The sequence below is a fragment of the Oxyura jamaicensis genome, chromosome 4, assembly GCF_011077185.1.
Source record: "Oxyura jamaicensis isolate SHBP4307 breed ruddy duck chromosome 4, BPBGC_Ojam_1.0, whole genome shotgun sequence".
Taxonomy (NCBI): Eukaryota; Metazoa; Chordata; class Aves; order Anseriformes; family Anatidae; genus Oxyura; species Oxyura jamaicensis.
Genome location: NC_048896.1, coordinates 64498192 through 64512132, shown reverse-complemented (window position 1 = coordinate 64512132; position 13941 = coordinate 64498192). Strand labels below are relative to the sequence as shown.

Genomic DNA, 13941 nt, shown 5'->3' with positions numbered 1-13941 from the left:
TGCGCATGCTGCGTAACGCGATCTGAATACATGTAAAGGCTCAAACCTAAAAGGCTTGGAGGCTGAGGACTTCTTTCTTCTGTGATCACTAAGGATGAACACAGTTTAATTGCAATACCCAAGTGGAAATGTGCTTGTTCTCCAGAAGAGCCCCTGCAACAGCTGTGTGCCCATCTCCATCTAGTGGGGAGCTGCCCATTTTGGCTGCATTAGGGTAGCCTGTAGCTAAAACGAGAAAGATACACACACCTCAGCCAGTAGTGTGGTTCAGGCTCAGAGGGATCAGCATTGCCCCTGTTCACATGCTGTCGTTGACCAAAGACCACTTCTGTTTTCAGCCTAGAGCTAGCCACCTGGCTCTCTGTTTCAAAAAAGGTTTCAAGGCACCCACCTCTTGCTTTCCAGAAGTCACTCATTCAGGTCCACAGGGAGAGAAAGTATTGCACAAACTAGCTTTGGACACATCCTGTTATGTTTTTTCAGAGCTGTCTTCTGAGGTAGCAAATGCCCTAAATTGGAATGCATGGCATAGCCACCTCCATGCTGCAGAAGACATACTCCCAAGAGAACAGTTGTGGGCAGAAGTCATTGTGACTTTCTTTGCACAAATGAAATTGTTTCATAAATAAAATAAAAACCACCAACCCTAGCACCAGACTAACGGTGACTGCATTTGTAGTTCTGTACCTAAGATAAAGTTCTCAGGCACTACCACTTCCAATAAGCAAAAGTAATTTCACTTGAAAATGTGGTCAAAATACTCTCCCTTTCCTTAAAAATTGACACCCATTGATGGCACTACCCATCTGCTCGTTTGTCTGAAGCAGTTGAATTAAGAACAATTGCACAGTAAATATTATAATTGTAAACTCAAATGATAGCTTGTTATTGGATCATGGAGGCAAGGTACCTTGAAGTGAGCCACCTCTCCCTAACCACCTAGATGATGGAATCACAAGTTTAGCAGTCAGCATGCTTTCTGTGTTCTTTCCTGTATGAAATAACCTGATTCCATAGCAGCTTCTTGCTGCTGTGAAATTATTTGAAGTAGAGATGTGCTGTCAGCCTTACCTTGCCATCCTGAAAATCCCTTTCTTTCTGGAGGTTTGCCCTGAAACTTCAGCACACTCTAGTAACTTGCAGCACACTCTATTACAAGGGCAATCTACAGGAAACTGAACTACATCTTGCAAACAGAACTGCCTGCACTCATTCGTCTAAACACTGCATTTGGGAGCTGTCTTGACTTTCCCCCACCAAGGCTTTCCTGCACAGATGACGTGACAGCAACTATTACAAGATGAAAATAGTTGCCACAGGCTACACCTGCATCACACAACGCAGCACTGAGCTTCGGTGTGGTCGAGAAGTCTGAGCAACAAGACTGCGTGCAGCACAGGTCTGAGCAGGGCAGTGGCAGCAGGGAGCACAGCCAGCCCTGACAGAATCCCAGCTGCAGCTGATGCTGCTCCCAGTGCTGGGGCCCACTCACCAGGGGCGTGCTGGGGAATCTGAGGCAGCGCTCTTCTGGCCTCGTCACCCAGCTCTCTCTGCTTCTGTAAACAGCGAATGATTTGGAAAGGATCTGAGGTATGAAGCTAGATAGGTGATAGAGCTTTCTTCTTTTTGTGCTGCTGGGGTTTGCATTCAGTCAAAAGCCTCTGCAGAGTCAATGTTTGTCACATCTTTTGATATCAACAGCAGAACTGGAAAAAGAGTCGGAAAGTGCATTAACATTTTGTGAATATCACTATCACTGACTCCTTCAGGAAAAAAAGTTATATAAGATACTTACTATTAGCAAATAGAAAATTTTCCAGGCGCTGTCTTTTCTCCTTCAGTTCCAGAGCCAAGCAAATCCTTTGTGGTTGTCTTTGTTTTGGAAATAGTGGCTCTGTGCAACTGTTCCTTTCAAATTCAGATGGTTCTGAAATTGCATTTTCTCCCAGGTGGGAACAGTGAAATGAGGGAAATCTTGGCAACAAACATTCTGTTGCAATAGGATTAAATTATTGTTATTGCAAAAGCACAAATTCATTTCCTTGTAGAATTAAACAGACAATAGCTTGTGCATCTAACTCAACCCCAAATCTAGAAGCAACATATGTTGGATGGGTCACTGAAGTTCTGAAGGGCCAACAACAACGTAAATGGAATCAAACACAAACATAAGCGATACTTGGTGGATAAGCTATGCAAACAACGAACCACTTTAAAGCACTGAGGCAGCGATGACAGATCCTCCCCAGAACAGTTGTTAACCAAGGTTACACCTAAAATGTCAAGCTGTAATAGTGCGACTAGCTAGAGGAGTGAGTTTACCACACAACTCAGTAGTTCACATCTGGGGTATAAAGTAACTCCCTGCACTTCACTGAACTGATCAAAAGCCTAATCACCAGTTTGTAAGGATGTATTTTTCCTCTGTTGATACTCTGACTGTGCATCAAATTGTCTTACATTGTCTACATCAATGTCTTTTTTCTTTGCCCCACTACAGTAGGCTTTAAAAAATTGGGAAAGATTTAAAGAACAACCTTAGAGGTCACCTGCAGATAAAGTCATTTATCCAGTGATTAGGCAAGGTCAACTCTAAGTTCTGATGATGCTGACTTGGAAAAAGGAGTGCGGCAAAGATGCATACAGTAGTCAGGATTTGTTCTTGGTCAGCTGGGCTTCTACTGCCACCTAGTGAAGTACCCAGCATCTTACCTGTGGCCGATACACTATATATTAAATAATATACATCTGCTGCGTTGGAGGGAAGCTATTTTATAGAAGAAAAGTGACCCTTGTGGGTATTGCATGCAAGCAAATGGAGTACCCAAACACATCTCTAGTAGACTGAGACACTTGTACTGGAAGCAGTCACCCCACAGTGAAGGACAACAGCCATCCAAAACCATCTGTGACAAGGATCTGGAAAATCTCCTACCTCTGCTCTCTTAGAGGAACTTTGTAAAGTGGGCAGCTTCTCCCTGTTCCCACATCAGCTCTGCCACCACTCAGCTTAAACTAGATAAACTAAAGGATGTTGTTATCATCATTCACCAGCTATAGATTGTTCAAAAAAAAAAAAAAGTCTAACAGCAATACAACTCTCAATGAATAAGTACGCCAAGGAAAACAAAACAAAAATCAAGGCATTCTAGCTGTGGATTTGGTAAAACCTTTTGACTGGTACATTGAGAACCAACATCCTCTGGCTTTTGAGACAAAAGAGTATGAATATTAACTAATAACTCAGAAAGTTATTACTGAAATATAAAAATAAGGTAAGAAAACTTGTGAAAACTGGAATTGCAGTTCGAACAAAATGATATAAGACTAAAAATCTAACCTCTAGGTAGGAAACAGCTCTTGATGGAACTTACTCTTGGCTCTCCATTATCAGAAGAGCTCTGTCAAAACCTTTCCAGCAGACTGCACGTTAAGATGTTTATCAGCAGACCACATGGACATGAATCGCCCAAGTATCACGAGAGCCAAAGAACAGCCATGCTGCCTGGCCTGTACACATAGCAGCTCTAAGACAATGGCTGAGTAGTGCCAGTAAAATTGACTCCCACACTGAGAGCTCATCGGTTACACAGAATATTACAGGGCTGTACATATATTGAACAGACACCACACTGTGTTGGTGAGCTCAGGCAGAGCAGAAAGGCTAAAAACTCAATTTTATACCATTAAAAACTCTGTGAGCTGGGCCATAGCATCTTGCTTCTTGTGATTCAGTAAGAAGAAGCGTAAGAAATGTTGATGCAGCAGTAAGTGCAAGCCAGTTAGGACAGAATTCATAAGCATGGCACTTGACATTTATTTGCTCTGAGCCACTCATGTCAGCAGCATTAAGTACACAACGCTTCCTATGCTGGGTGTATCTCATTGTGCACAACTGACCTGCACCACCCGTCCCGTTTCAGGTGTTTAATGCTTTGTGGTGCAGAATTCTTACCTGGCAGGCTCCTGCTACAGATACAGTTCCAAAAACACTAATGATACCTTTGCTGATTTACCACCTCATGCTGACCTAGAGAAGAAAAGAGAGCGTGCTTGGCTTCCCATACTTGATTTTCCGTTCTCATCGTCGGCCACGTCACTGCAACAAGTTCAATGTAGAACATTGGCCACTACCCCACCTTTTTTCTACAGCCACCTGTAGCCTACAGGATGACACATCGTTCTGGGCCCTGCTGCACCAATACAGTAGAAGGATCATTATTTTCTTTAGTTAGGGCTGAAGACCTGCGTTTCACAAACAAAGGAAGAACAGAACCGCTTGCTCAGTTTATATTTTCAGGGGCCAAAAGCAATGTTTCCAAATACCACAGTTACTAAGTTACTGCTTCAGGTGGGAAAAAAAAAGCCAGGTCCCTCCAACACTTAAACCAAGTGGCTCACTGCAGCCTTTATTAGAATAGTTACAACTAAAAGAAACATGGCACTTGCATTTTTCACAGTGGGATAAGCACCATAGAAAGAAATGGGCTACAAAGCTATAGCAATACAGTGGAAAACCAAATAACATTAAATAAACCAAAACCCCAGCTTGCTGCAGACGTGACAGTTTCTTCTACGTGGAAACCACAGCTTTCAGGGCAGCAGAGTGCAATGCAGGGGCAGCAACAGCATCATCCTATGCTCAGAGAACAGGGGGACTCTCACGCCAAACACAGTATCGCCTAATTGTGTCCTAAGCCGGAGTGAAAACAAGAGGTGTGGCCGTGAAGGTAGGCCATTCACTCAGTCCTCAGCCCTGTTCAGCTCGCTTCCTCCAGCACAGCAGGCGACTGCCTCCCCTCAGGCCACGGCGGCACAGTCACTGAGCCATCTGAGCCTCCATTGCCTGCGCTGTCCACTCTGGGGCTGTCTGACTGATCTTCTCCAGCAGGTTGTTAACCTGGAAACACAGTGACTGGATCTGCTTGTCCCAAGTTGGCAGAGCTTCGCGAGCTGCAGAAGGGAACCATACAAAACCAAGTCAGTCCTGGTAATTCCCTGTCTGTTCAACCACAACCTCCTCCTGTGGCACTGCCCTCACCTACCACACAGACAAAGCCTTCCTTGCAGCTACATTGTGCTCACTTCTGTATCAAAAGCTACAATGATTTTGGCTGTCTATTACAAGCCTAACTGCTGCCTTGCAAAGGAAGAGTGAGCAGAGAACATCCTGCAGAACATGTTCCTACAAGGAGACTGACAGAATCCAGTAGGTAAGAGAATATGTAACTGTGTAACTGGGATGGGTGAAGTGTGGTCCTCTGCTAGGGCAAGCTCTGCCGCCTCCTGGCCATAGCGAGGCACAGCGAGCTCACTTCCAACAAACTAATTTTCTTATATTGTCAGACAGCAACTCGAGAAAAGGTGATTCTGAATGATGCCAACGAAAATCCTGTACTCCAACTTACTCTCAAAATGAACAATTCCATCAATCTGATCAATGAATCCATTCATGCGGCCCTCAGTTATCATCTGAGAAGCTATCTTTTCTGCCTGAAACGGAGAGAGAAATATGTTAGGTAGCTGCTCGGTTTTGGAAGAAATGAAAAATGAATATGGTTCTGACAATTCTTATAGGTTTTTCATCATCTCTATACACGAGGGAGGAGGAAACCCTACAGAAGTGTCCAATCACACTCACTATAAGCAACATGAAACTTGGCTATTGTCTATTCCATATTCTGTACCTTTTCTCATAAAGTATACATTTTTTTTCATGTCTAGTATTGAATATTTAGTGATTTCCTATTCCTTAGCTATTTATTCTATTATTTACTAGAGTTATTCTTGTCATGTCTCTGAGGTAGCTTGTTTTTGTTTGCTTTTTAAATAAAAGAAAAAAGGCATAGAAAAAACAATACCTTAGCTGCAGGGATCTCTAGTAATGCTCCAAGCTCTTCAAAAGTAATGTTGTTGTAAAGTTTGCTTGCAGATAGCAAATTGTGTTCTATAACAGCTCTGTCCAGGATACTGGAACCTCAAGGGTTGGGCGAGACAACAGTTAAATTAGTATGAATCAAGTATTTGGCTTGTATTTTAAAACAGATGAAGAGCGTTGTTTTATTTTTTAAAGGTTGCATGTGCAGAACGTTCAAGTGTGTCTCTTTGCCTTGCATCAGCGTATACGACCAAAAAAAAAAAAAGAAAAAGTAATGGATTCCATGTGGTTAATTTTTTGAGACTGGCGGCTTTAACCCTTTTAGTTAATTTCCAGAATATTGAAATGGAGATAATCCTTTTGCTACAAGACCCAGCATCTAAGCTGAGGGAATATGACGTCTTGCAGCAAGTTCCTGGTTTGCCCAATGGTAACAAGTTTATTCCTCCCCTCTCCCCCTCCCTCCCCCTCCCCAATTCTTAGCAGCACTTAGGAGCTTCATCCAGGCCCCTGAGACGAGAAACCCTCATCCTGCTTGTCTGCTCTTGATTTGACTCATTTGCCCTGTAACATACAGCCAAAGATAGGCATCTTTTTCATTATGAACTAACCTGTATTCTTCAACAGAAAAGATACACAGTACAGGTCATGTACAAAGAACAGATTGACTTAAGGAAGACTGCAGCTTCCTCATAGAAAGTCCCTTTAAGTAGTTTTCACCTCTGATATTACAACAGAACTGTTTTTCTGTCTTTTTACTTTTTGTAAATTTACATTTTGTATATTTTTGCGTTGTTTACTAGGCAGTCTTGCTAGTTGAAGAGGTATTTCACTCCAGTGTTGTCATTCAGGAAACTGAATGAGACCGGCCTATTTAGGCTTCTGAAGTCATTGCTTTGCACCGTTGATCACTATTCAGAAGTTCCAGGAAGAATAAAGGTCAGTGTGACAGATCAGAAAACAATTCAGAGACCACATGAAGTCCCCATCATCCCACCACAATCTGTCAACAGTCAGGAAGAAGTTCAAATGCAGACTTTTCATGACCTAGAACATTTTCCAGCTGTCCTAGCTCATCCAAGTCACATTTCTAAGCATCCTATCCGCCCTCGGAACTGGAGAAGCTCAAAGGGATAAACTCACGTAGAGTGAGGCAAGAGTCAAAGCTAAAACAACCGGGAGAGCGTTAGTAAAAAGGACTTGAAATGGACAGAAAAATTAGCTTTTTGGAATTAAGTTTCTAGAAGATAATTTCAAAGTCTTAATAGCCAATGACAAAAGCAGCTTTACAACTGTACTCATGAGGGTAACAATCCAGGAAGTAATCACAAACAATACTGTGTTCTTTTCTATCACACTTAAACACTGCAACAGGCAATGCTGGATGAACAAGCGGCATTAGGATGCTTCAGAGAAATGCTTACCATCAGCTGTGGTTGCCTTCTGGTGAGGCATTAGCATAGCTGCAAACTCCTGCAGTTGGTTTCCACGTATAATTCGGTCAAGATACATTTTCTCCAAGATCCCATAGGCTGCAAGCTGCTGGCATCTTTCATCTTTGAAAAGCGTAGCAAGCATGCGAGAACGCTGCTGTCCTAGAAGAGTCAAGAAGAATGCTCATTAACTGCCACCACAGAATTCAGAATTTACAAGTAAACAACAAAAAGTTGTCTTCTTCAATAGACATGATTAACCACCAAAGCTCCAGCAGAGAGGACTCAGCTGCTTGCAGTTCCAGCATACTGTTTGACACTGACTTACTTTTGCATCTTTAGACAAGATGGCACCTTATCACTGGCAAAGGTGCAAGTATTCCAACTCCAAATTAAAAGAATGCCAGGAGATTATTGATGGTGTTCACAATTCTGGATTCCTCCATCAGTCCCCACATATAATGCGCAAGCTGACTTGCTTCAGGAACGTGCAATGTGTGCATGGGATCTCCAGCATGAAAACAAAATAGGCATTTTACCTGCTGATGCTAGAATAGTACAATGCAAAGCATGCTTCAGTGCCTCCAGTCGTTCGCTTTCATGGACTATGCTCTTATAGGACAGCTCATTGTATCTTTGGGCAGCCTCAATAAACTTCCTTCTGTAATCAAGAACTCGAGCGTAGCAAACCTAGAAAGAAAATATGTCTGAGTAACAGAAAACTAACACGGGACAGTTAGTTTTACATAGCATAATTTGCATTTGCTATAATTACTGCATTAGCAATTTTCAGCTGCCATAAACATTGCTTTAATGAATCATCAGCAAATCTGCGTCTTGAAATGATTAGCTTAGGTGAGGCCTTGACAAGCCAAGTAACGCAGCAGATGACTGAAAAGGCCTTTTCCAGTGCTGTTCACATGCTAAACTCTGCACACATCTAAAAACAAAGCAAATGAAATACTGTACAGCTGATAGTGTTTCTAAGCTTTCCCTTCACTAATGACATTAACAGCTAGCACTTAGTCAATTCTGTTTTTCACGTGTTTGCTTTTCTCTCAAAAGCTGTATCAGCACCTGATATTTCTTTACACTTTTTGCTATTCTAATGCATTCTAATCATTAGATTTCCCACCCAATATGCACTTTAAAAGGTAACATGAGATGTGTTTAGGGAAAAAGGGAAAAACAAACTAAAATCTCTTACTCTAAGTTGCAACTCTTGTCACATCTGCTGTGTTGAAGAACTTCACAAGTCCCCTTTTAAACCGCTTGATTGGTACTGTCACATTAGACCAATCACCGTCATTCACAGTTACTAAGATTTCATTTTATTAAATTTCATTTGAGAAAATAGTGTCCAAACTCTAAACACAGTAAATTGTTCAATAAACAGAAAGGTAAATTAATTGACTACTTTGGATGGAAAGCTATTTTCACAGATGGTACTTGCTATTTATTTACTGCTGGGGGGAAAAAACATCAACTGTTTCCAATATTGGACATGATTTTGTTTCCCCTTAGACTTACAAAGGTAGGGGACAATATTATCAAGTAAAACTCAGTTATTCTGAGCCACTAGAGCTGGCACATAAGCAACCTTTTTGGGTTTCTCTCGAAGTTTTAAGGAATCAGCTACCTAACTATTGCTAAGATAGAGCTCTCCTGTTCTCAAGGTCATTTAGAAGCTTTTCCCTTTGTCTCTTTTTGTGAAAGTTTGTGTGGCACTGTCTAATAACCATCTCTCTGTAGAATCATTTCCCTTTAGACAGAACTTAGTAAAGTTATACAACCTTATAATGGATTTGCAGTTGCTCATTAGTTGATTCATTCTGAAGCAGGGAAGCTCGATTAATATAAGCTTCTGCTTGAACTGGGTCATCATCTTCCAGATACAGCCTGGCAATTTTCAGGTAGGTCTCCAGTTTATAATCTACATTGTACTGTCTGCAGCAAAACAGAAAAGAGTGCTCAGAGACGCTCCGCTACTTCCTCTGCTCTTTCCTGTTCTAAAGGCATATTATGCTTCTTAAGTACTTGGCAGCTTCTGCTTTACCCTGCTTTATCTTCCCAAAATTAGTGCCCTCCATTCAGAGTATAGAAATTTGAGACGAAGACTAACTTAAATCTGGCTCCTACAAACACCAATAGAAATGGGTTTCTAATGGGGTGAAAACTTGCCATGAACAAGGAGCCACTTGGAGGTAGAAGGCAAATTTGCAGTGGAACAAATAGGAGCTGAATGGGTAAAACCTACTGCAACTCCCTCTACATACAAATTGAGAAAGAGAACAGAAAGGACAGCCAAGAAAAATAACAGCAAGGGTTTTACACTTGGAAAAAAAAACTAATATAAAATTTCAAATTATGTCTTCATTTTGAACTGTAGAAGCCAACGTTTCTAAGAACTTGCACAGACTATGTCAACATCTAATAAATAATGAAACATTTCCAGAGCAGTGTTTTGACAGACAACAACAGTTACTGCAAGCAACAGCCATCAAGCTATACTTGCATCGCCTGGAAAGTACTTTGGCCTAAACTACCTAAACTCCAAGAGAATAAGCAACCCCAGAATTCCCACTCACTGGTACAGTTCACTAAGCAGTGAGAAAGTATACTTTACAAGGTAGAACGATGTCTAGCATGGTACTGCTCACTTTTGCCCTGTTTCCAAAGGGATCCCCACCAACACTTGTGCTGCGTTCCTCCAGTCTTCTTCTTTCTCATAGATAGACGCGAGATGTTGCCTTATTGAAGCAACCTAGGCAATAATAAAAGTCACTAGCAAACGCTGTAAAATTTGAATGGTTTAGGGTTAACATTCACAGTCCTTTTCCTTGTTTGTACATTCCTCTCCACCTCTCAACTAATGTCACAGCAACCTGCATAGATACAACTCTTCTGACATGACGGTTTTCAATTCCTGCATCAAGTCTTTAAGACTGTAGAGTTTAAATACGGGTGCTGACTTGAACTATTTCCTATTAAGCTTGCAACTAGATAAAGGGAATCGGTGTTCAGGGAATAATAAGTAGCTATCTCTTACCAAACTTTTAAAGATGAAACAAGGCTTTTGACACTAGAACACCAAGATTCACAAAGCATTTCTTGCAGTTACACCTCATATTAGGCTGGAAAGATAAAAATTAGGTGAACTGTGATTGGATCCTAGCTCTGAAGCTTCAACTTTGTAGAGCAGCTGTCAGCAGGTAAACTCTTAAGTGGTAGAATCAGGGTTTTATAAAAATGCGTGGTTAAAAAAAAAGAGACATCATCTGATGCTGAAGATGTAATTTATGCATAATTATTGTAACATATGGGAAGGTATGGCAGTGCTAGGTTAAAGGATGGACTAGATGATCTTAGAGGTCTTTTCCACCCTAAATGGTTCTACAAAAGTGAGTTCAGGTAAGATATAGAGCAAAAGCTGCTTAACAAGAGTAAATGCAAAAAGACAAATATAAATCATGACAAACTGCCTTTTCTCCTCTAATATTAGATTACACAGGCTTTTCACATAAGCATCTTCTATAAGAATTCTCAAACAATGGTGAGTAATTGTGGAAGAAAATTAACAGAAAGGAAAAGATGTGGCACATTCAGCGGGTAACTGCAGAATAGGAATTTCAAAAATATTTTATCCCCCAATAAAGTGATTTTGGCTTAAATATAAGCATACGTATCTACAAATAGTTTGTTGTTGTTTATTATTATTATTTAAACAAAAGCTGCTTGTCAAAACAATTCAGTCCTTCCATCACTGACCTGTTCCCCAGTCGTGTACAATGCAATACAATGAGTACCAGTCAGTCTCAGGACAGTGCCTCCAGTTGCTCAAGCACTGTTTCACTGTAAGAAGACATTTTCTGGCAACAGAAGAGTTATATGCCTGGCATCCTGATAAGACACAATGTCAGTATTCTCTGCATAGTTCTAAACACTCCCTGCATTTATCTCTTTTCACATATATAGGAATGAAAAATGGACTCAAAATAGGAATGTCTGTTTTGACCAGTATTTTTAAAGACTTAAAATAGTCAGAAGTTGAGAGGAAAAAAGCCTGCAAACCTAAACCCACTGTCACTGGATTTCTCACCTGTTCTTCAAACGAAATAACTCTAGGTTGTATCTTCTCCAAGGTGAAGTGGTATATGTCTTTGGCTGTGCTGTCAGGAAGACTCGGAAGATGGGTACAGAAGTCTGTCAGCAGCTGACGTGAGATCACTAGACTGACATTTTCGTTCACCACTGGTTCAGAGACACATGGAAGAAAAACGTAAGATGGACACAATGCTTGTTAGTGCCTTCACCGTAAGCAATCCCTAGCCATCAATCCCTAGCCAATCATTTACTTTTTTATTAAAGTAATTCAAAATTTTACGTCTGTGTATCAGTGAAGCAGTGTTGTTTGTTCGAAAGGTGAATTGTATTCCTCCAGCAACACTAGAGGTCAGAGTTCTAACACCTAACAGATAACAAATAAACGGTTTCTCACTCTCATTTATAGTTTTTATAAGCATTTCATTCAGAATCATTGTTCTCAATAGGACATAAGAAATATCTTGGTCAAAATAAACCAAGTCACTACGTTTATTCACAATTTAAAAAAATTAAAACAGGTATAATTCAGAGGTAATCAATAGGCCACATATGTAATACAACACAAAAATACCTAGCCATTTATTCTGATTGCTTTCCAAGCTAATTTGAGACTGAAGGAGGAGTTTGTTAGTTAAAAGACTGCTAAACATCCAGTATCCATTTCAGCATTCAGAGCTTACTTGGATTTTACCTTCACACACTGTCACACAGACAGGTTGGAAAGTTAAACTAAAGTTAAACTAATTTAGAAATCTTACATCTTTCTTCAACTTTTGAACATGGTGTTGATATTTCCTTTCCTAATCATTTTTAAGTTCCAATAGGACCAAAAAATAATGTCTTCATGTAACCTCTTGGAGGCCTAACAAATGTGATCCCATGTATGTCTGGCTTTCACTCAGTTTGCAATTAATTATACCAAAAGCACTTACTTGCTTCCACAAAAGCTTTCAAAGCTTCAAGTTGTTCTCCACCCACCAACTGAATTGCTTTTTCCAGTATTTGACGATATCTGTCCAGAGGAAGAAAAATAAACAACATCTGAGATGACGTTTTCACTCACCATTTCCGCTGTTCTGCCTATTTTCTACCTGAGCCTTCCTCCTGCTTTTATTCTCTCTGCCTGTAAGGTGGATGTTTTTCCAAAGCATTGACATTCAAGTGCCAGGCACATTCACCTGAAATTGGTACCTGGCTCTTACCGAAACCCAGGCCAAAATCATCAATAATTTATCCAATCATCTCCTTATCTCTTATTATTTGTGCAATTAAGATGTTTTTGTTTAGTTTATTTATATATCCTTACACTAGCGCAGCTTTCTTTTGCCAAAAAGAGGTGGTACAGAATAAGTAAAGAAAATTGTAACCCTTGTGGAATAGCCTTACTTAAATTAGACAAAGGTTTAAACTGCCACATTCAGCGAAAAATAGGAACTGTGGTGGAATATGGAAGTTAGTAGCAGGTTCTGGTCCCGACACAAACGCATGCAGAATACGCATTTTTAAGTTCTAGGGAAAAAAAATAATAAAAAAAAAATAAAACATTATTTTTAATTTTCATGGTTCGAAAGGCCAGTGCAACTCTGGGCTTTAACCTAAGGACGCGTACTACTTAAGAAAAGCAAAAAATATCCAAAATGTAAAAATGTTTGAAGTGCTTTCCTCAAGAGACAGCTTAGATATTATTGGGGTTTTTGAAGAAAACGCTGGTTTTTTTTGTTTGTTTGTTTTGTTTTAACGTGAAGCTCCAAAAGGGAGAGAATTCCTCCAGGAAACAGAGGTAGTCAGGGAGTGAAGAAATTTTACTGACTGATCGGCTTCACAGCCTCAGGGAAGAGAAAAAAATCCACGTGAAAAATCACACAGCGAGAAGTGGGGTGCAGCACCCAAAACACGCGTGTAAGTTAAAGGAGAAAATTAAAGAAGAAAAGGGAAAAAGAAAAAATAATAGTATAAAAAAGAAATTGAATAAATAAATAAGTAATAAAATAAAGTAAAATAAAATAAAATGAAGGCTCACCGGCATCCCGAAGGACCCGGCCCTGGACTTGCCGCGCGGCCCCAAAGGGCCACCCACGCAAGGGCAGCACGGAGCCTCGGTCAAAAACGAAAAACAAGTAAAAAACGACCAAACCCTGAGGTAAAACCCCCTTTTTTCCCCTTCTTTTTCCTCATAACCCGCGGCCGCAGGGCCCCAGCCGCCACCCCGCCCCGCTCCGGGGGCCCCTCTCCACAAGAACAACCTCCCCCTCGTTGTCCCCGCCAAGGGACCCGGCCCCCGGCACTCACTTGCCCGCCAGGTCCTTGTGGGAGCCGCTGGAGTTCATGAGCTGCGCCAGCTCCTGCCGCGCCGCCGCCGCCATCTTGAAGCCCCGCCGCCCTCCTCCTCCTCCTCCCCGCGCCCATGGAGCCCCGCGGCCGGGGGCGGGAGCGCGGCGGCGCCGGTTGCCAGGGCGGCGCGGCGGAGTATTATGGGATGCGGCGGGGGAACGGCGCGGGGCGCGTGATTTTGAACAAACGCGGCCG

The 13941-nt window shown here is 41.4% G+C and overlaps 2 protein-coding genes across 6 annotated transcripts in view; one reads left to right on the top strand and one right to left on the bottom strand.

The window, feature by feature from the left end:
• Nucleotides 1-13941, top strand: part of LIN54 (lin-54 DREAM MuvB core complex component) — a 53500-nt gene that overhangs the window by 2132 nt on the left and 37427 nt on the right. The window lies entirely within an intron of this gene.
• Nucleotides 4383-13849, bottom strand: COPS4 (COP9 signalosome subunit 4). The gene is made up of 10 exons (XM_035324591.1): nucleotides 13705-13849; nucleotides 12348-12427; nucleotides 11411-11562; nucleotides 9972-10075; nucleotides 9105-9258; nucleotides 7851-8001; nucleotides 7303-7473; nucleotides 5862-5977; nucleotides 5409-5493; nucleotides 4383-4953 (listed from the first exon to the last, which is right to left on the bottom strand). The coding sequence occupies exons 1-10, from the start codon at nucleotides 13776-13778 to the stop codon at nucleotides 4820-4822; spliced, it is 1221 nt and encodes a 406-aa protein (XP_035180482.1). The 5' UTR covers nucleotides 13779-13849; the 3' UTR covers nucleotides 4383-4819.